The sequence below is a fragment of the Trichoplax adhaerens genome, genomic scaffold (assembly GCF_000150275.1).
Source record: "Trichoplax adhaerens TRIADscaffold_7 genomic scaffold, whole genome shotgun sequence".
Classification (NCBI taxonomy): Eukaryota; Metazoa; Placozoa; class Uniplacotomia; order Trichoplacea; family Trichoplacidae; genus Trichoplax; species Trichoplax adhaerens.
In genome coordinates, this window is record NW_002060949.1 from 3,410,827 (window position 1) to 3,438,774 (window position 27,948).

Sequence of the window (27,948 nt, forward strand, 5' to 3'; positions counted from 1 at the left end):
ATCCATTATTTCAGTCTCCTGAAGAATATGAAAATGCTTGTTAACTTAATGTCCAAAATGTTATAAAAATGAGAAGAATTATTTATCTTGCCATATTTAGAATGTCTAGCATCTTTAGTCATTTCGTATAATACTATAAGTATATAAGTCGTTAGGGAAAGATCATAACATATGATTAAGTGGATCAAGCTATTCTGTACCAATACGTCCACAGGATGTATCATCTTATACATAGGAAGGCTTCCGCATAATTGAAAATACCGGTTTATTCTTCCACATCAATTTAGTTTCCCATTTCATTCCGACACTATAATTTATCGATAAAAGCTATTATTACTACTGTAAATTGATAACAGAGTATTTAAGTCGATAGCCTTGCGTTTATGCTTTCGGCGAGACGGTGACGGATAGAATTCCTCATTTCCGATAGGATTTCGTACGGAATGAACTTCGCTAGGCGTATATGAACGATTCTGTTGATTGATAACGTCGTTCACGGTCGATTTAGTTTCTACTCCGGAAGCAAGACCTGGTTTACCATCAATGTATTCCTTTCCTTTGGATGAACTTCTACTACGACCCGATAATGGTTTATAGGACGTGTCAATCTTAGGCAGTAATTCATTCCCACTCTTGACACGGCTATTCTGTTTACTAGATGAATTCCTACCTGTAGTGGATCGACGAAAACTTGATTGACGAACTAATTCAGTATTCTTTTTACCATTACTGTCTTTAGAATTGATTGATCGCTTATTACCGCCTTGGCAGGCATGATTTTGTTCATCATACCAACGTAACCAATCGTCAACATTGTAAAACTTGATATTATCACGAATATCGACTAAAGCTTGCCCTTGATGTCGTAGTATTCGTTCACAATAACGATGGCCATGTTTGGCTGCCATCAAAATGGCAGTGAAACCATCTTTATTGCGCGTGTTAACATCCATACTAGATTGGATCATTTTCTTGACCATAGAAGCTACAATAACGGCATTACCTGATTGACAAGCTAATATTAATGGCGTATTACCATCGCTGTCAGTAACTGATAGATCAATATTAATATCGTCCAGTAAGTATAGAGCAACTTTTTCACGACCAAGAGATGCAACGTGTGCTAACGCAGTTCGACCACTACTATCTTTAGTGTTACAATCACATTTATGCTTAAGTAATATTTGACATATAGCTACAGCTAGATCTTCATTAATGAGTAGGGAAGCAGTAATAATTGGCGTTCGTCCATATCGTTCTTCGCGTGCGTTCAAATTAGCTCCAATCCGGGCTAGTAGCCGCAATTGATGGACTCTTCCATCGACGATAGCCTGATGAATTAATGCTGGCATTATGCTATGAACCGCTACTATCTAATTCACCGCAACTAGTTGGTTAGTGAAATGTTCTAAAATTTCAGTTACGATTAATGATGTCGCAATCTTTTCTCAGACATTGGTAAATCAAGAGCTGTAGTATCATAAATAAATAATGAATTCAGTTCTAGAAAGATGCGTAGTTTAGAAGCAAATTCGATGGTGGAGATTATAATCCAAGTGGGAAATACAATAACTGGTTGAAAGATGACTGTTAAAAGACAAGAAAGCTCCCTCACTTTTTTCTCCGTTGTTATTGATAAAGTGAATCTATTAATATCTTCTTAAGTTTTTTTTAACCTTCACACTATTGCAGATTTTTTTATGTTAACTTAACTGGGAGGGATTGATTCGATACCTCTTGATTATCGCCCCTATGTCTTGTAAGATTTTAAAATCTTGGGCCTCTTTCTAAATCACTACCGGTACGGTAACGGATCTTGAAGAAACGACTTTAAGGTTAAATTAAATAGTGGGAATCTACTCTTCTTAAACCAACCAATTATGCTCTTCGTGATGTAGCCATGTTGTCGTTGTTATCCTTAGTAACCATTCCAGTTAATAAAGATTTACTTAAGTTTAGCTCCAATTTAACTTTGTGTTAGCAATAAAGTGAGCCAATACTTTAATCTTGATTTTAAGTCTTATAGAACTCTTGTTAGTGCCATCCAACGCCAAGATTCAGTACATTACGCGTAAGGTTGATCGAATATCTTTCTTACAGAAAGAACTAGCGGACAAGTAAAAATATATTAATACAATATGGCTCCAATGATCCTATTGACTTTAATCCCGACCTTACTTTACAATTGATATTAACTGGTAACACAAGTAATTAGAAGCAAAAGCCTAGCTTTAATTTCTGTGTAAGAAAGTTTTAAAAAAATTGATAATTTTAAATTAAGATCATGAACTTAACTGAAGTCTAAATTTTATTTAAGCTATCGTATCTACCCCAGGCGAAGTAAGTACTCTCTGTATCCTTACTAAATGTTATTGCCCTATAGTTCGTCCTCTATTAGGAATAAACACTTAACGTTAGATTAATAAGTTCCTATACAGTAGTGAACGATAGTATAGTAGACCATAATCTCTTCCAAAAAACGATGGAAAAATAGGATAACGTGGCCTTTATGAATCCCTAGTGTCATTGATTGTTAAGGTAAAAAATGACATTAAGGAAATTATTATGTAGATTATTTACTTAAAAGCATGACAATGCTTTGGTACAATGCTTAAGTCATTTGATTGAGTATAATTGCAAGTTATTAATATCGTTAATGAAGTCGGTAACAGCTAATTGTATAGGCTTAATTGAATTGTCAAGCTAGTCTACAATTATAAGACAAAGTTATTGATCTGAGGAACATTGTTTCTCACTTATTGACAAATAAAATCTTACATTGAAGTAGTAAAGGAAAAAAATTACGTACAGGATAAGAAAAAGTTGCCCTGGTGTCATAGTCTTACCTGCTAATATTGTCTATCTTCATCCTAACACAGTAGACAAGATTTCACTCCCTTAATTGTTCAACATGGCCATGTTGTCTGTAAATAATAATTAATTTCTGCCTGTGAAATTTTGTTTATAGCAAATTACGAGAGCGCTAATATTATCCACATATTCAACTTGACACCAACATAATGATAGAGCACTCCCTGCATTAATTACAATTTTATCAATATTGCCATACTGGCAATTAAATTTACCTATTATCATCATGCAAGAAGGAATACATTACTTCTGATATATTAAAGTTGTTGAGTTTCTACCTCTCATGAATCTACCGGAAGTGTCGCTTTCGTAAACTGTGTTCAATGCAATTATCAATTGTGATTTAAACGACATGATAAGCATAATCACATCAATGCTAAACAGCATGACTACGAGTTTCGTAATTCTTAGATTGGTTAATCGGTTAATCTCAATTAGTTCATTCACCAATAAAGAGTAGTACTACATATATAAGTAAGACGCAACTCTACTTCTTGGGGGTTGTTAAGAGGGAGTGAGGAAAAACTCAACCATGATTTACAAATTTTACAACTTCTCAGAATTGTGAAGTAAAATCTTCTATAGATTTAAGTAACTTTAGATGGCTATTAATGAGATAATAACATACTCCTATTGTAGTATTTCTATGAACTAAATTTTAGACATACTAAGCTCAGTCTACATGTTCTGGTTTTAATTTGTAAACTAAAAACGAGTGCTGATACGTAATATCTATTCTTATGGTCTTTATTTCATCAAGTTAACTTGATGTTGGCCATTTATAAAAACGAAAGGTAAAATTTCATACTATCAAGTACAATATATCAGTTATTATAGTCTTGAATCAACACATTAACATAGCATCTGTGCTGGCACAGATCATAAAGAATGAGTAATGCTCAACAATTGGAAATTACGTAGCCGTCGCCGTCTGTCCTCAACCTAACTAAATATTATTACAGAAAGCAATGTTGTAGGACACAACAAAAATTTAACTTAATTACCGGGGAAAATGTATTTTCCATCTTATTAGATAAAAATGTACAAGCTTAATTTACTAAGGGATCAAAGATAATTTCCAACAAGACTATAGAAATTTACTAATATAAGGGCGAATTACCATAATCTAATTTGGAAAATCAGACGTCATCACAATGGCTACCAACGACACTATTCAATTTTAATCAAATCAGATATTTGTTATTCTTGCCAATGACATCATCAATCACGTAAAATGTCAATAGGATATGCTAATAGGTAGGTAGACAACAACATCAAATTTTTTCTAATAAAATTTTCTTTAGATTGTCAATTAGAAAAAATTAGTCTACTATTAGGTCAACAAAATGAAATATTTGACTGAATAAGATGTATGCTGTTCTAATAAAATAAATAACAGTTGCATTAGCAATGAGAAAGGATCAGAGGAAGACTATTCTATAATGACGGTCGCTCTTGAAGATTGCACTGTTAACCAAGATTAATATAAATATTTTGCAAATTGTTAGAATAGCATTGTATATAAATCAAACATTGCATTGAAGTTATAAATTTACTCCCTATATATCATTACTATTGTGCTAGAGTATAAAGTTCCATGTACAGCATTTTATTGAATTTATAATTTTTGCTGAATAAGGTAGAAACATTATTGCTAATCTAAATGCTTAAGTTTTCCAAAAAGAGCATGAGGCAAGGTTTATATTATGATAGTTTAGAATTGATATACGCGTATAATGAGTAGTCTTTAACGCATGTCTTATTGCGGAAGCCGTAGGCTTGAAATTGATTAATTGTATATGTTTTTGAAGAGTTCAGTGTGAATCGTAGATTATTGAAATAAAGTAGCGATCTAAAAGGCTAACGGAAAATGGTAGATAAACTAAAAAGGCCAATTCATATTTTGAAAAGGTTATAACCTTTGATTTACAATAATTACCCTAATCGTACATATTCATGATATCAATCGTTTCATACAGCGCAAAATTCCTTTAAAAATACCTACTATCTAAGAGTTACAAACAAGGTCTGATTAGGATCTTAACTATTAACCTACTGAATTAGCTTTGAAAAATAATTTTCATTAAGGGATTAAGTAGTTCTGTCATTATTTATAAACAAAAGGTACTTGGAATATATAAACCTTTACCGACATACAAGACAGATAATATCAAACGAATTAAAATGTAAATTTATCTAATAGCTAATAGAATTAGGTGGTGCGATCTTGTTGACAGTTGGAAAAAATTAATAAATTATGATATTAAAATTAAGTAAATCAGAGGCGGAAGGTATGATTGGTTGATCTATTCCGAATTGATAAACAGCTTTCGGTAACTTTGAACCTGTTTATTCTACATAAGATATCGAACATGCATAGATGAATTTTGATAAAACAAAAATAATTTTAAGTGGGGCTGTTGATCGGCGATTTAAATAGAATAAAACGGCGTAACAACATGATGGCATCATATTTTGTATCATTTCAACCAACTCATACTAGTTTGAGATATCAATATTGATAACATCAGAATCGCCAAAATGATTATAGCAATAACAAAATAGCCATAGACTAAAATTAGATTGTGACGTTACGGTCAAACTTAACTGAAGGGTGCGAAGTTTAAATTAGTTTGTTATTTGTAAAGCAATTTCAGATGAAAATATTAAAAGTAAACATTTTGTCATCATCAACCATCATGGAGAAAAATCATACTGTTAAGCCTGGTATTTGGATAAATCATCACCAGTACAGGCACTATCGTCGTATTGGTAGATGCATCTTGCGCCATAGGGTGCGCACGTGGACGACTCATATGAGCTATGGGAAGCCAAAGCTGTGCTACATACATATATAACCATGGAAACATATCACTTAGGGACATTCTTTACTATGTCGTTATGTAATCATGCTAATAAAAGTTGATAAAACCCCAGCAAAGTAGTGATTTGGGCAGGTGCAGAATATAAATTATTTATTTTGCAGGAAAATTGATTTAGCAGGAACTGACTGATCCGATTGCCCATACTGTACGGTGTCCAGTGTGCACGATCGTGTTGTAAATGGAATCAAATTATCGAAGGCCTGATTTATCTTATTCTAGCTAATTGTTCAAGCTTTACAAATACGCGGATAGATCCCCTAGTTAAGTCTGCCTGATAGTGAGCGTTACCAAATATTTATCAATATACTAGTAATATGGTACCTTTACTCTTTTACTTGCGATGTTTCCGTTAATAGGTACCTATACGTAACTATACGAGAGAGAAGCTACTTAGAACATAACCCCCATGTCCTATTTCTCTAGATTTAACTAATACAATACGCGCTTATTATCCTTCCGTAAAAGCACCATTACCCTATTACTTATCATTTAATAGTTAATGAACCGTTATGTAATTTTTCAGCTAGGTTTCAATGCGGTCATAGTACTAGATTTAGAGTATCATAGCCTACTACATACCTTTATTTAGCCGTCAACCTATTCTTTGATACTTTTACACTACTGCTTTAACTCGGAATCATAAATACATCTAACTAACAGTTGATTAAAGGGAAAATACCAGGATCTTTAGTGAATCATAGTAACTAGCCAACCTATTGTCACGGTGCGAACTACCGTGAAGAAATAGATATCTAAATTTGGTTAATATAATATAGTGATATTATATTACAACTAGTTACTTACAATAGGAATTACTCTAATTATAAATGTGTTACAGTAAATTTATTGCTGTGCTGTAATGTGAGCTGAAATGATTCTGTGAATGGACATATTGTAGTCCGACTGTGAAAAACTAGTTAGTAGATGTTCTCACCCAAGTATTTTTATAAGATGACTTGTGAATGTTAGCTGCTGTAGAAGGGTATATAAACCCGTCAGATAGTTGAATAAAGCAGTTCTCAATTGTATAGTTGTTTTAACGTAGAATCAAAGGCGTCTAAATTCTTGTGAGTAGGGATACTGAATCCCGGAGACTATAGAGATTTAGAGATTTGTTTTACGTTATCCTTGTCACGAAGTTGGTTTGTGACACCTATACTCTGATATTTCACTGTAGATTGCTACTTCAACTCTAAATCGTGGACTACTACGTACATCTTGACGGATAATTGATTAAAGAGTAAAATTTCAGGATCTTTAGTCAATCGTAGTAATAAACTCCTAAACCCATTTCTGAGACACTTTTAGATTGCTGCTTTAACACTGAATGATAGACTACTAAACGTATGTTAGCTAGTAATTGATGAAAGAGTTAATTCCTGGGACTAGCGAACCCTAGTAACTAGTCACTTACAATCAGCCTATACAGTAGAGAAACAAATCTTAATTTACTCCTATCAATTCATTATTTTTGTTTAATAATAATTTATATAATATGCCAAATATACACGTATATTAACAGTTGAAATAATTCAAATTTGGTGAATATGATAGCAACACACAGCTTCAGGTAACAAACTAAGTGAATGACTCATTGAGGCAAATATGAATTAGACCAATCTTTCATGTAGGTATAATGTCGACGATAATGAAGTTCATTGATTGTATCTAAGTTTTTTCTAGAAAATTACCCCTAATTCTCCATCACTCACAATGCGAGTGAAAGAAATTTATTAAAGTGAAGATCTTTTTGAATATGCAGTACTGTACTGCAAAGTTTCCATATTTTATACCAACTACGATACAAAATAAAGCAGTATTTTTAATCTTTCCAGTAGTCACTAGTCAGTAATGCAGTTTATAATAAGTAAATTTTATTGTTACTGTACCGGATACGATGATAAAATTTATCGTCACAAGTGTACCTGCAAATAAAATTGCGGAGGGGAAAGGAACGCCTTCTACGATAACAATTTAAAGGTATGGTTGAGGAATCATCTTGTTCACCTATAGGAATCCAAGCGAGGTAGAATTGTATCTTATTGCTAGCCCTTTTTTTCTTGATCCGCTTTAACAGTAACGATAGAGTACTTTCCAAAGCTGTTAATCAACAACTGAAGCGCAGACAATCAACGTGCAGTTGCTCAGTATCTTGGAAATACGCATGTAATATTGATTATTACATTGAACTATGAAATATTGGACCTATACGACTGGCATTTAGCATCTGTCAGTTGCAATAGATCGAGAAGTATAACAATTTTTAGTATATTAGTGACTGATTGCTATCAGTACAATTTTGGAATAAAAATGCCGGAATCGCGCATTTTAAACGAAGCATTTGCCAAAAAGTAAATAGCTTAGAATTAACATTATTCGGAAATTATGCGAGAACAGTTCAACTGTTATGCTATATCGTAAGATTGTGCAAGCATTTCTACAGCCAAAGGGCACCATCCTATTTTAATCTTATAAATTAAGATCTTCTTCTGCAGTAGCGTTGGAATAACATTCGAGGATAAGATACAACATTGCAGTTGCACATTCTGTATGACTACACCTTATTACGAGTGCCTTCATATTCTTATTATAGCTAATCGGCATTCATACCGGTAGCTACCTCAGCGCATAAAAGACTGCGGTTGAGAGTTCATTCTAGGTATAGACATGGTGTACAGTACAGACGACCATACAAATTGTATAAATACAAATATCACATTGATAATCTTCAAATGCATACCATAAACAGTGAATCATTGCAGTAATATTTTCACTGCTAAAGCGTGAATTGCGCGTGCATGAGAGGGAAGAGAAGAACCTTATTTAGAACCGAAAGACGAACAGCGCGTTCCTATATAGCCACACGTCTCGGGTTATAACTTATGAGCATCCGTGAGAGCTATTAGCCACTGAGTCTCTCCTAATTTACAATAGATATACAACTCGAAAAAAGAAGAACGTCTTTTGGGGGAGGAGGAAGAGAGAGAGCTTAAGAGTTCGAGGGAGAAAGTACAAATTATTTCTCGAGTCCTCTCATGGACTGCCAGAAGAAAATAGCCTACTTGCAGTGAGCTCTTTGATGAAAGACATCTGATAGACTGACAGACAGATGCACCGAAATGACAGAGCTATGACTTACAGTACTGTACAGACTATACAGTACTTTGTACACTGTCCAGTACAGTGCAGTATACTGTAAAATGGGAGGAAATCGGTACGAAAATAATCGGAGATCGTTGACTCTATAAACTTCCTTATGTTGTATCTACTGTTGCGTACACTACATATCAGCGAAGGTAGATCGAACTAGTGACGATTCAACCATCCCGTTACATCGTTATCGACATTGAATTCCATGAAGAAAATGGCCACCATGGATGAAGAAGAAGCTTGTCCAGAATTAGTCGAAGACGATGGTAGCAAAATCCCTGTGACTATTATTACTGGATATTTGGGTAAATTGATATCCTAACGCTGTTAAGAGTCATTTCACCGGATTCTATACTGCAAAGTGATAAAATAGGAAGTGCAGCAAGGAATAAACCAATTATAATGTGTAAATAGTTGCAGTTGTTATTGACAGTCAATTGAAATTAGGTCTCCATGTTCTACTTTACATTATATCATTACAGCAGTATTATTGTAGGATTTGACCAGAAAGAGTCTTTGATAATATCTGTAATGACCTGCTGTAGACTAAATAGAATGCTTTCGTAGGACTGCATAAAGGAACAGAATGAAGCTAGTAAGAACTATGCTCCATTTGACTCCATAAAATCACAAACTGCAAAATTATTTTAGTTATCCTTGACAATAAAGTATAGGCTTACCTCTGTATAGTAAAAATTGGACTACGAATACTATTTGCAATGCCAGTAATGTTTCATGGATTAAAAAAATATGATACATTTCTTGTCTGTAAAGAGCATGATAGAATTAAAGTAGAGATATTAGTTCTTGGCTTTATCATAAATTTTTACGAGGTGGAGATGTACCCTTATGCTTGATCTTGTTGCCATCTGCATTACTAGACCGCATAGTCCATGCAAATTGAAGATTGCAGATAGCATTATTTCATCCATTGTAAGAAATACGTTGCAAGATAGATCTTCTTCTTTTAAACTATGTATTGTAGGTACTAGAATAGATTTACACCTGCAATACTAAATTAATGCTCAATTGATCATGATCAATGTGCTGTAGACGTAATTTCATACTTTTGAATTAAACTGAAACGATATTGGTCTAGATGTAGCAATAGGATCAGACAGCAAAGTTTATACTGCATACAAGCATACATTCGATTCAGTATATGTACCTATCTTTTCCTCCACAATGGAGGCAACAGTACAATAATACTAGTAGGCGAAGTAGCAGAACCAGAATGTTATTACTCGACTGATTATTACAAAATGTTTCCAGTCACGATTCCATACATTTGCATTACTGCAGGTATAAAAGTAGAAGCTGACGAGAACTCACGCTATTCCCAATTTACCATAAGATTCGTGTCGTATATTTGACTTGTGCTTTCGATTAATGCAGGCGCAGGAAAGACCACTCTACTGAATTACATCTTAAATGAACAACATAACCGACGAATTGCTGTTATTATGAATGAATTTGGCCAAGGTGAGCTACTTCACGAAAGGATTATGTTAATTTTTTATTATATTAAAGGCCGGAGCTACATTTCAAGTAAAATAAAACTAATGCTACATCTAATACAGCACTTCAAACTTGTTTTACGGTCGACAATCTGTAGTGGACATGATATATCTTGCCTTTTTAATATGGATAATATTGCAAAAGTACTAATTTTGCAAACAACTTTGGTACACCTAGCAGTTATACTTGATTTTTAAGAACCTTGGTAGCTGCTGTCAATGAGTTTATGAGTTATTTGCACCTTAAAATTAGCTTACTTTTCCCTATCAATGATAATATTGAGGTCGATTAGGTAGGCAACTCTATCGTGCTATTAATATAAGAAGCGATATTACAATATTTTAGTAATCAATCATTCGCGTTACTCAATAATATTTTAATAACTTTGGAATGGTATAGCCCTGTGCTAGATGAAAATGTTGGTAATATCTCCAACAAATCTCTAATATTTGTTGCTGCTCGCATAGATAGAATAATTTGCAATACAATGTCACATTTTATTTATAAATACCCTTAGTTCCTTATTACTACAGCAGCATGCAATCATTGTAATGTTACACTTCAGCTAAATTATAGCTAAGTTTGTGCTAGCAAGTTAGGGAATGAAGATGTTGCAACACCAATTTCTGCTTATCTATTATTCTACCAAAATATGTAGATATTTTCTGATGATAACGAAATAATGATCATATCATTTATTTACTCAAAAATACTGCAGGCGACTCCATCGAAAAATCAATGTCTGTTGGACAATCTGGAGAGTTATTTGAAGAATGGTTAGAATTGCGCAACGGGTGTTTATGCTGTTCAGTTAAGTGAGTATAAACAAACTATGCTTTGTCCAGCCCCCGTATAGTAAAGACACCACATTTATAATTAATTCTTTTTACGTATATGGTTCGCTATTTGTTAGTATAATCACAAAATGATTAGAACAGTAAATAGAGAAATCATATAAGCTTGTCAATGGCAAAAATCTGTCTTAAACTCGTGATAGTACACTATAATTGCAAATTTGAATGAGAGGCGTAGACAAATATCTCATATGTCGAATATGTACCCTTATTCGAATTTTGATCGTTAAAACCATAGAGATTCTGGAGTGAAAGCCATTGAGAATTTGATGGAAAAAAAAGGAAAATTCGATTATATTCTACTCGAAACAACTGGCCTTGCAGATCCAGGTGATATTTTCTTATAGAAGCCGATTTCTCTTTCGTAGATAAACTATATACGAACATATGTACACTTTACCTAGGTGTGCCAAGCACTTATATATATGTTAAAAATTGCACTAATCAATTTTGATTTACCTTAGGCCCCATTGCATCAATCTTCTGGCTTGATAGTGAACTCGGATCTGAGATCTATTTAGACGGTATTCAGTTGTTGATCGTAACGACTTTGTTAAATTTCACTACGTAATGGTTGAAACTTGATTAGTTAACTATTATTTTCCTATTTACGCGTATAGGCATTGTAACGTTAATTGACGGTAAAAATTGCCTTAGGGTTAGTTCAACACTAAATTATGATTCACAGTAAAATATCGTGTCAACGAGCTATTTATAGATATTGCTTGATAGACGTAGAAGTGATATCGATAAACTTTAATAGAGTTTAGGTGAAGAAAGACCCAAAGGAATAATAAATGAATGCGTCAGGTAACTCATTCTTATACCACAGTGTAATATAAACAACGTAAAAAATAGCATCTAAATTATAACATCGACTATGGAGGTTCTAAATGTAGTTTTATGCATCTCGATTTCAGATAGATTTTGTTCTTGAAAATCTAATCTTTTCATGTCTTAATATCTCCAGACAGATAGCTTTAGCTGATTTATTGATTGTCAACAAAACAGATCTAATAGAAGAAGACGAGTTAGTAAAGTTGAGATCAAGTATCAGGTGCCTTTTAACTCGTATACATCCAATGCCCCCCTCCAACCAAAATTTTACGTAATTGAGATTGTGTATTGTATCTATGCAGGTCCATGAACAGCTTTGCTAACATTATAGCAACTAAACGGTCAAGGTAATATAAAAACTGGTTGTTTTAGCTATAACTGTTTGGTTTTGGCAGATCATACATTAGTATAGCTAAGTCGAACGTATATCATGTGTTGATAACTGTGCCCCATATATGATCGTACTGTTAGGGTTGATTTAAATTCAATTCTCGACCTCCACGCTTTTGATTCGAAAGACAAGTGAGTGGCTTCAATAAAATATTTTGCCCTGTAAAAATAAAATTACAAGCGATAAGGATAAAATCAATTTATTTATCTAAGTGGGTTAGAAATTCTATCCAGTAGATGGTCTGATAAGGATACAACTTCTACCAGTATAAGTAATCATCTCGAGCAAGTTAGTACGGTTTTAACATAGAAACTGTAATGAACTGAAACTTGTATAGTCAATGCGTTTCTCAACTGATGTGATTATTTTTCTCTTTCAAGAATGTCAGCACCGCTCTGATTGAATTCGAAGGAAATATAGATTTGGAACCTCTAGAGACATGGTTGCAGGTTAGAAATGTAATAGTTAGTTAAAGTTGGTTTATAAATACAGCCTTTCTGTTATACTTGCATATCAAATATTAGTTTGCGATCATCTTAATTCATAGGATTTACTATGGGAAAAAAACATCAAAAATAAAAACAATGAAGTAATGGAAATTTTGCGTTGTAAGGTAACTCAGGAATGATATATTTTTATCGTCTATCAATAACCATTTTTAAAAATGTTTTTCTTCCGTCGTCTTTGCATTCAATTGGCATTATTTGCCCAGCTAATTTGTCCTTTTCATAAATTTTAATACTTCATTTAATTCTCGTGCATGCAGATTTAACAAATTCATGAATTAAATAAATTTTTATACAATTCATTCTGTAAATAACCTATACTCTATACGCGCTAAATACATCTTATAGTAATTAGTCTCTCCTGTGTGTCATTTAATTTCGTATAGCATATTGAGCTATTATTATCTAATTAAAAGATTTATATCACTATTATGAGTGTGATACTATATAGTAACATCATTAAATTAACTTATGTAGCATAACACCAAATTCATACGTGTAGAGTTGCTAAATAGTACAGCATACGGGTATAGCTTGTTATATATGCTTATCGTAATTAAATTGTAACGGATATCATATATCCTATATTATTGCAGCGATATCAAATGTGATCTTATTTGGAAATAATTGATTTTATATATATTAAAGTATAATGTATTATCACCTTCCTGCTATATCAATCAGCGAATATCGCTCAGCTGGAAGCAGTTCATTTGAATCTTTTACTGAAAGTGATTATTTTATTCAGTAAAAATTATATTATTATTAAGTTAACGTTGGAACCATTTTGGATAATTAATACAGGAACTTCGATTAGGCGCATAGATCAAATTAGCTTTAATTTTTTCCTGGAAATTGACAGGCATTGATCTAGTATATTTGCAGCAATATGTATCAAACGGTATCTTCCAAGATATCTGACCAGAAATAATGACTTATTTGCTACTGCCATAATAATTACTTAAGAAGATCAGTAATCGAATTAGATAATGAAATCGAGGTGATCTATTAGTTCTGTAATCAAATCAACCTCTCAATTATTTGATGAGAAATTTCCATCTTCTTCTCTTTTAATAGTTACTATACAGTACTATAGTACTATATTTCTAATTTATCTTCTTTTGAAAGAAATTTTTCGAATATTAACGAGCGTCTTAACCAATACAGTAAATTTAATCTGATGTTCTGATATCGCAGGGTCAGTTATCAAGTAGGGGTTGTGATAAGCGTATACTATTCCAAGCTGTGTATGAATTATATGACAAGGTAGAAACTACGGAGTGGTTAGAAAATGAAAGAAGAATCAACAAATTAGTTTTTATCGGTAAGTCATGCAGAACTTTACAGGTTCTATTCCATTGTAGCAAATGCACCTAGTTAATGTCAGTCTTTATATTCGATCCTATTACAATTATTATATCCAGTATATTAATACTAGAAAATTTAATTATATTGCTGGACTTAATGAGTCCAAAGGATAAATAAAATGTTAGTTGAAGAGCTAATAGCGTAAACAATTATTGTGTGACAAGCTAATTTAGTTCATTATTTATTTTGTTAGAGTAAACTGTCGCTTAATGATTCCTCATTAAAGTTAAACATGAATATGACATTTTGCAGCCTTACAAAGATGCAGTACTCAGTATTTACACTATCAGTATTATATATAGTATAATTTATAAATAACGTAAATGCGCAATTTTTACAATACTATATTCTTAATGCGGTTGAACTAGCAGTACTTATAGTTTCATTAAATTCTGTACAGCGTTGATAAAAACAAGTTACCAGTTATATAAAGTTAAATATACTCGTGTCTTCTCCGTAAATACAGTAGAATTACATTTATTTAAGGAAGGTTATTTTTGATGACCTCTATTTAATATCAGGTGATTGATCTTTCATTTAATGATATCCTATAGATATTACTGCAATACAGTAGTTGAAATGGTAAGAGTCTATTTAAATACATATAGGATAATTTCTCACTTTAGTGCCAATTTACTCCAAATTAGGGGAGATAATGAAGTAAATTAGCATTTCAATAGGGCTCCAAATCGTATTATGTCATCACGAAGTTTTGTTAGTAACATATTGTTATTACTTCAATTCTTTTCAAACTTTACTAAAGGAGCGACAAGTACTATATATAACATATATACGTGCACATAGATTACTAATTTGATAATAATGTATGGAAATCGCCTAGTGTCTACAGTTTTTTCTACACCGTAAGTTGGAAAATCAGCTCTATCTTCAGCTAAGACTGTATCAAGATGATATATATATACTAAGTGTGCGATTGGTTATGATTTAATTTACTTTATTTCAATGCATTACTGTGTTATCCTAGTTAAAATTACACGTTTTTATTACAAACTTAGTTTAGAAATAAATTATGATTATATCACACAATAGCGTAATCGCTGTTATTGTTATTTTTTATTAGCAGCTTCTTAAATCTAATAACTGTGATGCGATGTTTTTTTCGTCTCATCGATTTCGCATTTTTTTGTTTTCTCTATTCATACTGATGTTTGCACTATGGCGCCTACTGTAGTCTATTTTAATTATCATAACTTTATGCTATTATTATCGAGATTGAAACAATTAATTAATAGATGGAAACGACTATTTAATTAAATTTAATTGACGGAGTGAACATCAAAGTTTAAATGTTGACGCAGATACGGCAAATATTATGTTAGTTATCTTTGTTTGGTAGAAATATTGACGACAGAAAGCTGTTTTAACCTTCTTACTATTAACTTTGATCATAGTATAGTTTATATTTGATAGAATTCCTCATTAATTGATATATATAATACATAAGGTAGAAAAGTTAATATCATACTACTCAACTTCGTTAAATGTTTTTATCTTCTTTCTCTGTTTAACGGCTATCTACTGCATTATGTAACTCCACCCCGTTTATCGTAAATATGTAGCCGTAATCAATCGAATCAGGCTCAATTACTATTATTCTTCCCTCCATCTAAACTCGATTATTAACTTGAATCATAGCTTTACTAGTAGGTGTGGCTATTTTAGACGGAAAACTCTAGCACACAATAACGATTTCTTATTGTGTTTACGTTGTAACACTGAAAGTTTTTTCTACCACTCGATTACTTATGTTTTATTTTAATTGGTTTATATTTCCATGTTAAGACAAGTTCAGTTGACAGTATTACCATAGTGAAGTATTTTTTATACAGATCGAAGCGATTCTTAAATACGTTTTACATCTTTTTTATGACATTAATGTTTATTACGATTGTAACTATTTTTCCGTGTCAAGCTCTGTATTGATCAATACTACCACAGCATTTTTTATCGTTGCATACTAATGTCGGCAACATGCATTATCTAGTATGTCCGCTCTGTGTGATATCAAAGTCCAAGATATACAGTTACGGCTTTCTTTCTCTATCGATATTAATTTTTTTCTATAAATACAATCATTAATTATTGTAATAATGATAATTCTTCTCCTATTGCTATTTATGCGACCTGTTTCCGATTAGAATATATCCTTATTTCAATGCATTTGATATTAAATTAAGTGTTAGCTAAAGTTATCTTCCCTTTTTCTCTTATATTTGGAATTGGTACTTTATAGGCAGAAATGTGGATCACGCTATATTAGCCGAAGGAATACAACAGTTTATTCTTAATTGATAGATAAAATGAATTAGTCGTTAGGCGCAATTGATCGTTTTAACAATTATGTGGATAACAGAAGAAAAGAAAGAACTTGTTTAATAAATAAGTGACAGTACACATAGTCATAATTAAGGAAACAATAAAATTGAATACAACTATTTACTATAATTATCATTTACTGTTGAAGTAAATGATTTGATAGTCGTAATCGAGCGGTTAAGATATTAGGTAGAGAGTATACATATAAATGAGAAATGTGATGCACCGGTTAGCTCACAGCGTAACATCAACCATTTTTAGAGAAAAATTAATTTTTCAACTTTCGACAATTCATCTCTTCACCATTATATACTTTAAGTTAACCTATTTTATTCGTTAATAAATGTAATTATTGTCATCTAAACTTACCTTTAGGTGATTAGTACTATAATGATGATAATGTAATCTTCATTCGATTTATAGCTAACTGACAAGTATTGTTATTATAGATGAAGATGTTTTAGTTTTATTTCATTAGTGTCTTCCTTTCATTGATCTATTATTCTTTTGTATTATGTATATTATCCAAATTCAGGAAAGGTCAGTTAATGAAGAATGATGGCATGATAGAGTAGAATAATGTTACTTCTACTGTTGTACAACACCCTTATTACCGGACGTATTTTATCCATTATAAATTAATTTAATGAAAACTCTATTATCAGATGAATTGGTTGATATTTTAGTCTTGATTGCTACATATTATAGTCCAAATTATCTATCAACTGTAGTAATTCATAGCTACTGATGACAACATTATTCAATAAAAATGTATCAAAAACTACCTACAGTATACATAGTAATGAGGGGGAGGTGGAGTATGAAAAAAAACATTTTAAATCGTCATTATTGTGATATAACTTTTGTTCTACTGGGTTTATCTTTTCATAAAGTTAGACTATGCTAGATAAGTTAGTTTTATTAATTTGACTATTTAACTAATAGATCCTTTTTAGTATTGTAGCACATAGGTACGAATTTATAAAATCATCATAGTATTTGCCTTATCCTCTTCAACTTGATATAATGATAATGTCATTATTGATTGACTTACTTGACTGTCTTGCAATTTATTTGTTTTCAACAACTATTAATCAAATTTAGTCGCAATAGAAGATAGAAAAAGGGTGATAATTTAAGGATGTAGTAGGCTGGAATATCGAGAAGGAAATTAGAAAATTTTAATGCTAACATCATTAACTTCAGTGAAATTAAAATGAAAGAAAATATTATTTTTTTGACGTCGTTTGATTAGGTTTTTAATTCTATTGCTTGTCAATTTTCTCTTGGTCAACAGCAAGTAAAAATTACAGTTGCAATTCTGTCAATCTAATGATAGAAAATTTAATTAGATTGATTCGATTGCATTGAAAGTAATTCGATTAAGTTTGCGTTGTTCGAGAAGGGCAAAAATGTTTAACCGATGAAGAAAAATAATTTATTACATTAGCAATTAGATTGTCCAAATGAATGATTTTAAAAAATAAGCTAATGGGAGGCAAGGATAGTTAAGATCAATGATGAAATTAATTTATAATAAATTTAATGTTGAACTATTGGATGGAAATAAAAAATAATGATCAAGTATTTTAAGGGAAATAAACTTATGATTGTTGATTAGGATAGACTTGAATGATGCGTATGATCAATTATACCTATTTTTTGTCTAAAATACGAATTAATTTTGATTGATTCACGTGAAATAACTGAAATATTAGCCAGTACTGACTATAATAGCCATGAAAGGGGATTGAAAAAATGGCTAAGGTGATTAAAGATGTAGTGATAGGTAAGAAGTGATTTTTTTTTAATTTATTGAAATCATGATGAGTAATATTTAGATAAGCGGGTAAATAGACGAGACGATAATAAGAACAAGTTGATGTTAGTCTACGGTAGGTTAAAAGACAGCCGCCTTTTGTCCATAGTATTTTAATTATTTTATGCACACATTTGAACTTGATAACTACTTAGAACTGTTTACCTAAATATCAAAGACAATCAATTCTGTTTAATATGAGACATCGATGTTTAATATCATGCTATTTATTTAATTTGTTGAAAGACTTTAGCCATTATCTACTAGTTTGCGTGTCTGTCTTGATCTTACTCTAGCATTTATTTGTATCTTCTTTACTCTCATATTCCCTCTCGCTGCCATGATCGATCTATCTTTCTTTTCCTGAGCCTATTGTTTTATTATTGATGCTACTCTTCAATCGATTGCCTAATGCATTTTTCTATCTATCAACAAATCAGTATTATATGTAGACGTAGACGACAAAACAATACTTTTAGCTTACTTTACCCCTGTTGAATATAATAATAAGAAAGAAAATGTTGAACTTAGTTAGAAATAATTTCAATTTCTTGTATTTATCTTGTTCTATTTGATCTTTGACTAGTTGTCAACTATCGTCATCTAATTAAAATAAATAAAATCGATATAAAAATGATGATGTCTATCTTATCTCATGAATCACTGATAATCAGAATTGATTACAGCTTACTCCTATGAGAAAAAAATAACAACTTGCTACGATTGTGAATCATTAGAGCTAAATAATGAAATTACCAAGAGGGTAAAAACTACTCTAGGAAAAAATAAAATGAGTAACGGACAAATAGAGAAAAAATGTAAATAAGAATGACAAACTGGCAGACTCTTTACCGTCTATGTTTGTCTAACATATTTCATTTTGAGTTAAGTGTGAAAATAAATAGAAAATGCCGTCCATTTTTTACGGGATAATCGTTTGTCCGTTTAACTTTGAAAATTAAATTCAACAACAAGATCAATCTATCTTGAAGAGGATAAGCTAAATCATTTAGAGTGAAATCGATCGATCGATATTATGATATGATGTCATAATTATCAATTGAGATAGAATATGGACGTGAATGAGATCAAGTTAATTAACTGCAACTATCCTTCGTCTTCAACTTAACCTATAATTTACCTATTAATATGATCTTTATCCCTTCCTTTAACTCGATTAGAGTCATTATGTAAATTATTGTATGCTTGATTAGCAGAATGATGACGCTATTATAGAAAAAGAATTCCACACTGTGTGGAGATATCACTTAAGGCTAAATTAGAGTTCAAGGATTGAAAAGAAAATAAACTACAATCTAATCATCAAAGAGGAAAAAGGTGGAGAATTAACAACAAAAAGAAAAAAAATGAGGGGAAATGAAGTAACTTTATCCTATCAATAGATGTAGTTAAATGATGCTAAAATAAAATGCAACAACAATAATAATCAAGACGAGAATTGAAAAAATAGCTATACATTAAATAGAAAGAAAAGAAATGAATGGACATCAACTTCTTCTCTTTTTGCCTTGTATTTTTTTTTGCCACTGTTGAATTCATGACAATATCCAGACATTTCTATTGTCATCTTTATTTTTTATACTTATATGATGTTAATTGATTCACCTGAGGGCTTTGTTCTAGCATTTTTTATACTCTAAATCGATTGGCATTTTCGACTTAATGTGCCTGTAACCATTTGGCCTCCGCCCCGGCTCGAACGCTATGAATAAGAGCATCTTGTCTTGACTCGTTGTGTCATATACTTTTGTTTACGCCAACAGTTCAACAAGAAGTGGTTAAGAAGAGGAAAAAGAAAGATTGATTATCATTTCCTTCATGCTGCCTACTGTCTACATATGATCAATCATTGATCTTCGCTCGCGCGCGCCTTCAACGTAACAACTAGTCTCTATTCTTCCACATCGGCTATCATCGATTATTCTTCAACCAGCAACTATTTCATCCTTTGATTGAAATTTTCCAGCTATTACCTATCCAATCTACTGCTTAAGATTCAAATTCTTCTTAACACAAGTGGTAAGTATCAATAATTTGTTTTATCATCCATTAGCTTATCTTCTATTCAATTGCTATTGAAAGCCTATAAGATAAAGATTCCCATCATGATGATGAATAGGATTGATTGAATGATGATATCTAGCGTTTATAAACCTTTACTTTTCTCCAATGCTTACCCTTCATGCAATCCAAAATTCACCATTCCATTGACTAACCACGCAAACATATCATGTATGCTATTAAAAAATAGGATATTGCTATTCTTTACCTTATTCGATTACAATTTAGATCAATCAATCAATGAGCTAATGTATCCTTCCTAGTTTAATTTATTTGCAAACAGAAAAATAGACTCTGTAACTTTATTACCGGATATCAATTATCCGATCACATAATTTACCGATACAGTAGATCATGTTGCTATCCCATAGTAGAAAATAGACTCGATAAGATTGTAATTGCTCAATAGTAATTTATATCATCAGTCAATCATCACAGATTAATGCAAATATTTTGGGGGAATAACTTCGCTTTTCCATTATCGTCTACTGTTTAATTTCATGTTGATCTCGATCCATTAACTATCTTTATTGACTAATAATATGGTATTTAACAAGTAGAAACCAAGTATTAGACCTCATTGACTATTTTAATCGTTTTACTTTGGATCGAAAATTACTATTACAGCTAGAGTTGAGTGGAGAATTTATTCAACATCAACTCGATGACTATTGAGTCGAGTTGATATTAATCAAAGGTAGCAGCTATGCTAATACCGATTATCATGGCTGGGCAAATGGAGCCATACACCATCATCATTTTCATCCTTTTGCATGATGATTTCAACAGTAACCAAGTCTTACGCTTTCCTCTATTTACACTTGATGTTTATTATACCATTATGCCTGCCGATAGTAGAACTCCTTTTGTCCAATTGGCATCTTTTTTTTGTTAGCCATTTGCCAACAATTCTTACTAACTGATTATAATACAAAATATGGACTTACTAATCACCGATCTTTACAACGTTTACCTTATGTATTGTCTCCAGTTTGGATTGTTACTATTAAACTTCGATTCCGTTATACTACCACTCTATCTATGGCGCTTTGTAGGCACCCTACTTACAATTTAATCATTTCAATAACTCTCTCTAGTAGTTTGTATTATACATAGACAAATTAAAGATTTCAATTTTTATATTAGTTAAATTGAATCACGCTGATATTTACATCTACGATAATTTAACTTAATCAACGGGAGATCGATCGCCAGCTTATTGATATGCAAAATTAAATATAAAACCACTATGCTATCGTGGACCAAAGTTCCTCTGTCTTAATACTTATTCCCATTTTAATAGCTATCATGCATATACAAGCTAATTGTTGTAGGTTTTAGCAGTTTACGATAAATTTTCACAGTATAGCAAATGATTCAAATCAGTGACTTGTATTTCGCTCTGAGTGCTGAAATGGACCGTAAATTAGAAAAAAAAGTCTAAAATAGTCAAAGGCAATGAATAATCTTGTTACTAGATTCATCAGCTTTCAAACAGTAAATTATGAAAAATAATCCCATTCTTCCCAGCGTTTCGCCAAAGTATAATTTTTATGTTTGCGGAACGCTGATTCTTCCTTCTTTTCGATGGTAAAAAAACACGTAGAAAAATGAGAAATGGCTTTATTGCCAAAATTAATAATGTAATTACTGCTGGTCGGTAATAATTTGCCTTTCAAATTAATTCATTATCGGTGGCTAATAATACATATTCCTATTCAATTGGGTGATAGAAGGAGATCTTCCACCCCTCTTAACATTACAAAACCGAATAGAAGATACAACGACTGCCCTTCACTTTGGATTAATTCATTATAATTATCAGCGATGGTAGATTAATTAGCAATAGGCTATCAATTACCCTAGTCACATTTACGAGCTATCCGATTTGCTAATTCTACGCTATTCTCTCCAATTTCTTAATGCAGTAACAATGAATACTGCTGTACTCCTTAACTCTTACTTTTATTTCTTATTTAACCCCTATTACGGTAGATAGCGGCAGCAGAAAGAATAGCCTTACTCTTCTTATCCCTCATTTTGGAAAGCAGTCATTACTACCGTTAACAATCGCCTTAATCTTAATTTCGCCCTTTACTCTCTAGTTATGATAGCCTCGATATTGACGAAAAAGGAATAGAGCTCTTCTCTCTTATAGCTAAAACAGATCGGCTGTCTTGTTAAATAAATCCTACCATTTCTTTTACTGCTTCGTAAGCTATATTACTGTGGTAATAGAATACAAAAAGTGATTTTGATGCAATATCGAGGTTAATACTGACGAAAATAATATTGATGGCGTTATGGATGTGTAGAAAATTTTAAACATCGAGTTGAATAGAAGAACAAAAATAACTCCTGTTAGTTAGATTACCAAATAAAATAGGATGAAAACATTTATAGACATTGAGAAAAATAACATACATGAAATTTTCAAGACAACATAACAACTTGGGTCTCATCGTCCGTTGATTGTGTAAGCTATTGACACCTGCTATTCTATAACAACATTCCCATCTTTCAATAAATTATGACAGATAGACATTTTATTGGAGAAGATTTTCAATTACTCGTAGCAATATAGCTCTTATCATTCTTTACACAGCATAGAAAATAGTTCTTGTTTGCACCAAGCATTTTTGCTATGTTGTTTTCTTTTGAAATGCTCCCTTATTGAATGCAAACTTTCCTCATTCACCTTGATCGTTATTCAAAATGAACTCTTTCGCAGTCGTTGATGACTGTCAAGAAAAAATAGACATTTTAAATAAGGTTTAAGATATCTTTCGGTAACTTAAATGATTGCATGTCATGAAATGGATAAAATACAGTAGTATCAGTAATCCGAGCATTACCAAATATGCCCAATCGACAATGCTAAGAGCAAAACTATATTTAGTTAGATTGTTTGCTTGGATCAATTTCAATAATTTCCCTTACTTGTCCAGTGTAAAATCAATAGTTATCGTTCCTTGCTAATGGACTCTTTTTCCCCTCATCTATTTATTTTCTATACAAATAACCGTATAATATCTTAATTGAGATTCAAAAATTTCAATATTTTCAGTTTTGTATTTCAAAGGATTATTGCAATTGTCATTTCCCCTACGTACACCTAAACTATCAATAAGTTTGGACCTGATTCGATTTCAAGCCACCTCAGTTGCTTACTTTGCCTATGATATTGATTTATTAAGCTAAGGCTTAAAGTTGATTCGATTTTATGCCACTATAGGTAGATATTATTCATGATATTCCTTTCTTAATGGGTTGACTATCAAGCCAATTAAAATTCTACTTTATCCATGATATTTCTTTCTTAAATTCGTTGACTAAAGGAATGCAGGCCAATCAAAAATTCTACTCTATCCTCGAAATTCCTTTCTGAAATGGATTGAGTAGCAGAATGCTAGCTAATAAAACTTTTACTCTACCCATGATATTCCTTTCTAAATGGACTGACTGGCAGGATATTAGCTTATAAAAATTCTACTTGATCAATGATATTCCTTACTTAATCATATGAGTTGACTAGCATAAAATTCTACTTTCCCTACAATATTCCCTTTTGATTAATTGGATTGACTAGCACGATGCAATCAAAAATTTTACTTTGTCCATGATATTCCTTTCTTTAGCGGATTAACTACTTAGTATGATGCAAGGTATAAAAATTCTATTTTATCCATGATATTGCGTTCTTTAATTAATTGACTAGCGAGCCAATAAAAATTCCATCTCCGACATTTAAGGCTGTTATTGTAAGGTAACGGTGAACATTCTATTTTTTCCTTATTACCGCCAGGATTAGCGAGTGATATTAAGTTATCCTTGAGCCATCAATTAAATTTGTTATTTCATTAATTTCTTATCGTTCTAAACAAGACAAAAGATAAAATGGAACCACTCGTTATTGCTGTTGGCTATCCTATTGATGTCAAAATAGAGTTAATGAATCGATTAGAGACATCAATCATATTCCACTTACTTAATTAAGGCAATTACCATTGCAATATACACTTTTCTATCTTTAAAATACGAAACAACGCGATAATTTGCAAAGTGATTTCTCTTCCTGATCAAATTATTGATCCATTCACGACTAGCGCTATAGAATAAACCTTTTTTCGTGGATTTCTATCGGTAGAGTAGAGCTTAAAATTGTGGATTCTATCCGCCTCGATACCTTCTATTCTATGCTCTGTCATTGTTTTATTTTAAATGTTGCTATTCAAATCCTATTTTGCAAACTAACTTCCTTGCAATTATCTCCGACACTCTATAGTATTTCTTATTACGGATTAATCAAGAAAATAAAAAAGAATGTCGTAATCTTCTACTTATTACGCTTAGTATTCTTTTCCACTTTTATTGACATCTTCCCCTTAGATTGATATCAGTTAAGATTTATATTTCAATGCAAAGGAATGATCAACATAGAAAGTGAATTTATTGAGTAATGAATAAGTAGCATCTACTGTTGATTTTTCTCTCCATGGATTTTCTTGCCATTCGCTAGAGTTATTCTAGAGTGGCTATCCAAGCTATACCTTGGACAATCTATCTAATATCATTGGATAGGATAGTTATTGCTGTGATCCATATCCTTTCAGATTTGTTTCTACCCTTTTCCTTACCTTGACCAATAACGATAGGTTGAAAGATGCTTGCTGCAATCTTTCTCATCATGACGATGGCACCCTCTACCCCATCTCGTAGACTGATTTATTCCATTCCCTTACATCATTTCTGATTAATTTCTGTTTGTAGAATAAAAATAACCAAGCGTCATTTTTTACTATTTTTTCAATAGCGAAATCGATTTAATTATCATCAAGTTACTATTGGATAAAATGATATTTTTTTCACTTGACTGGTTTCGTTTTATTGTCTTCCGTTGATCAAGAGAGTCGATTGACTATGATCAATTTGCATCAAATATGGAACAATAAGTAGCTTTCTTCTTTCTCGATTAAAACCGCATCAAGTAGAGCAAGCATCATTGATTGTTTGTTTGCTTAGATTGTATACTTATTCACATAGTTTACAGGCTTTGAAGGGAGCTTATTTAGATTAATTATTAACTAATTTTTAACATCGTATCCACTTGAAATTTTTTTTAAGCACGATCGTAAAATCTCAATAGTCCATTCATGCGAATACTTTCGATCTACCTTGGCTTTCTTCTTGTTTTTCTCCTCTCCTTTACCATTGCCTAGTATTCCTTTTATCCCATGTCCAGATAAGCGTCTTCAAAAACTATTGATCAGACTGTCGCAAGCTAAATAATTTGATCAACAACAACAACAGTGTGAGCAAATTTTATTTGATTTCATCATCCAAATATATATCTAGTGTAGAGCTGTGTAAATATTGACGCATTCCTCTTCGACATTGCTTTTATTGGATCTATATCACGCGTAAGAAAGCCTTAACTAAATGTAAGAAGTATCAATATGAATATCATGATCGATCAAGCATTTACAATCAGCTTGATTAACACTATTTTTTTTTTCTCATGCTAACTCTAAGTAAAGACAATAAACTTATTTAGGGAAAATTGAATTCGGAAATTGAAATTTTTTTGAAACGTTTATTGTAATGTTTAGGTTATCTTGACGAATTAAATAACCAATTCAACAACTTTCTTTGTCATCCGTTTGATATTACGGAAGTAAGTAAAAGATTTTCCTGTCATTTATTCCTTTGATATCAGTATTCAGTTGCCATAGAAAGAAGATTTTATAGCCTTAGACTGTACCAAAAGCGATAACTTCCTTTGCACTTCTCTTTCATACTGGGAAAAAAATTTTTTTATAGTTGAATTATTGTACTAATTTTGAACTTATCCCTCCAATCAATTTATTAGAGTATTCAAGTGCAAGGTTGCCAAAAAAAACGAAGTACGTAGACCATCACTTGTCAGTTGACATTAAAAAGAAGAGAAAGAAAATATTTGCAATTCCTAGCCATAGGTATGTATTGATTAGCGATGTCAAAATTATGGTGTTAGTTTTACAATATATCCTTCTATCACGGTCATTCAGTTCCATTCCATCTTGGCGAAGATAAATTATCATCGCAGGTGGCTTCTATCTGTAGTCTGACCACCCTGAGTTTTTTCGACGAGCTTTGTTTTATCGATACGATTTTATTGATGATATTTTGATGATTGGACCAATCCCAAATTAACTCATGTTGTTATTTTTTTGACAGTGTTTAGTTTATGAGTGGTAATATTGCCTAACGTGATTATTATATGGATCACCTCATCGGAGTACTGCTGAGTTTATTGACGTTTTAAGCCAATCTTAGCCCTTGACTGTTTGGATTTCGGTCCCTTTAAGCTCCATTCGCTATCGCCATACATTCTTACACTTTGATCATTTACTTGGATTATTCAATTGCTATCCAAATTATCAACGCAATAAGCACGTGCATCAACAAAACTAATTCAAATAAGGCAATCCGCTAATATAAATAATAATTTGCAAAGAAAGCTCGACATTTTCCTTTATAGTCTATGTACCTTTTTTGAAAGTGATCAAAACAGTTTTAATTTTTTATTATCAAGAAAGAGTCAAATTTGCATCGCTTTCAATATCTACAACTATTTAAGCTAAGAAATCTGAAAAAAGGTTTGGATTCCCTTCGGACTAACGAATTAAAAGTCCAATATTTGAAATCAAGAATAATCTCTTAATTCGTCAATCGAGCGATAGAAAGCCGCCAAATTCAACCTCGATAATAGTACACTACTTTGATCCAAATTGTAACTCAAATCAACCACCATTTTCATATTATTTTTAACAACATTTATTCTCCTCTTTCCAACAACTTACTCCAAATCGATATGGCAAATCATACATCCATCAAACGTAAACGTGATGATCATCATCAGGATGAATTGATAGATAAAAGCAAGGATAATAGCAATAATAACAATCATCATGATGTGAAAAATTTACATGATGGTTCAAGAGATTGTAACAAGGAAAATAATCATTTGAAGTTAGTAGTCAATGGTCATACAAGAAAGAGTTTAAAATCCAGTCATAAATATGCTAGTCGAGGCGAACAAGAAGAGGATTATCATGATACTCATGAAGGTAATGATCATGACATGGAAGAAAACAACATCAGCATTGATATGAATCCTTATCATCATCATCAACATTCTATTAAAAAGGAAAAGGCGATCAATAACGATAAATTAAATGCTAATGTCGACCATAAAGGGTTACCAACATCGTATGCTGATGGCAATAATGATGAAGAAGATGACGAAGATGATCGTTGTCATCATGATCTTGACCATAAAGACGACGAT

The 27,948-nt window shown here is 31.9% G+C and overlaps 2 protein-coding genes across 2 annotated transcripts; one reads left to right on the plus strand and one right to left on the minus strand.

Annotated features, from left to right (window-relative positions):
- Positions 1–314: 314 nt before the first annotated feature.
- Positions 315–1,352, minus strand: TRIADDRAFT_58161 (uncharacterized protein; the record flags this gene model as incomplete). The annotated part of the gene is made up of 1 exon (XM_002114363.1): positions 315–1,352. The coding sequence occupies one exon, from the start codon at positions 1,350–1,352 to the stop codon at positions 315–317; it is 1,038 nt and encodes a 345-aa protein (XP_002114399.1).
- Positions 1,353–9,129: 7,777 nt separating this feature from the next.
- TRIADDRAFT_58162 (uncharacterized protein) lies at positions 9,130–16,693 on the plus strand (the record flags this gene model as incomplete). The annotated part of the gene is made up of 14 exons (XM_002114032.1): positions 9,130–9,211; positions 10,302–10,388; positions 11,143–11,239; positions 11,517–11,608; positions 11,743–11,802; positions 11,899–11,936; positions 12,042–12,088; positions 12,249–12,308; positions 12,418–12,462; positions 12,719–12,794; positions 12,887–12,955; positions 13,054–13,119; positions 14,210–14,336; positions 16,635–16,693. The coding sequence occupies 14 exons, from the start codon at positions 9,130–9,132 to the stop codon at positions 16,691–16,693; spliced, it is 1,005 nt and encodes a 334-aa protein (XP_002114068.1).
- Positions 16,694–27,948: the final 11,255 nt, after the last annotated feature.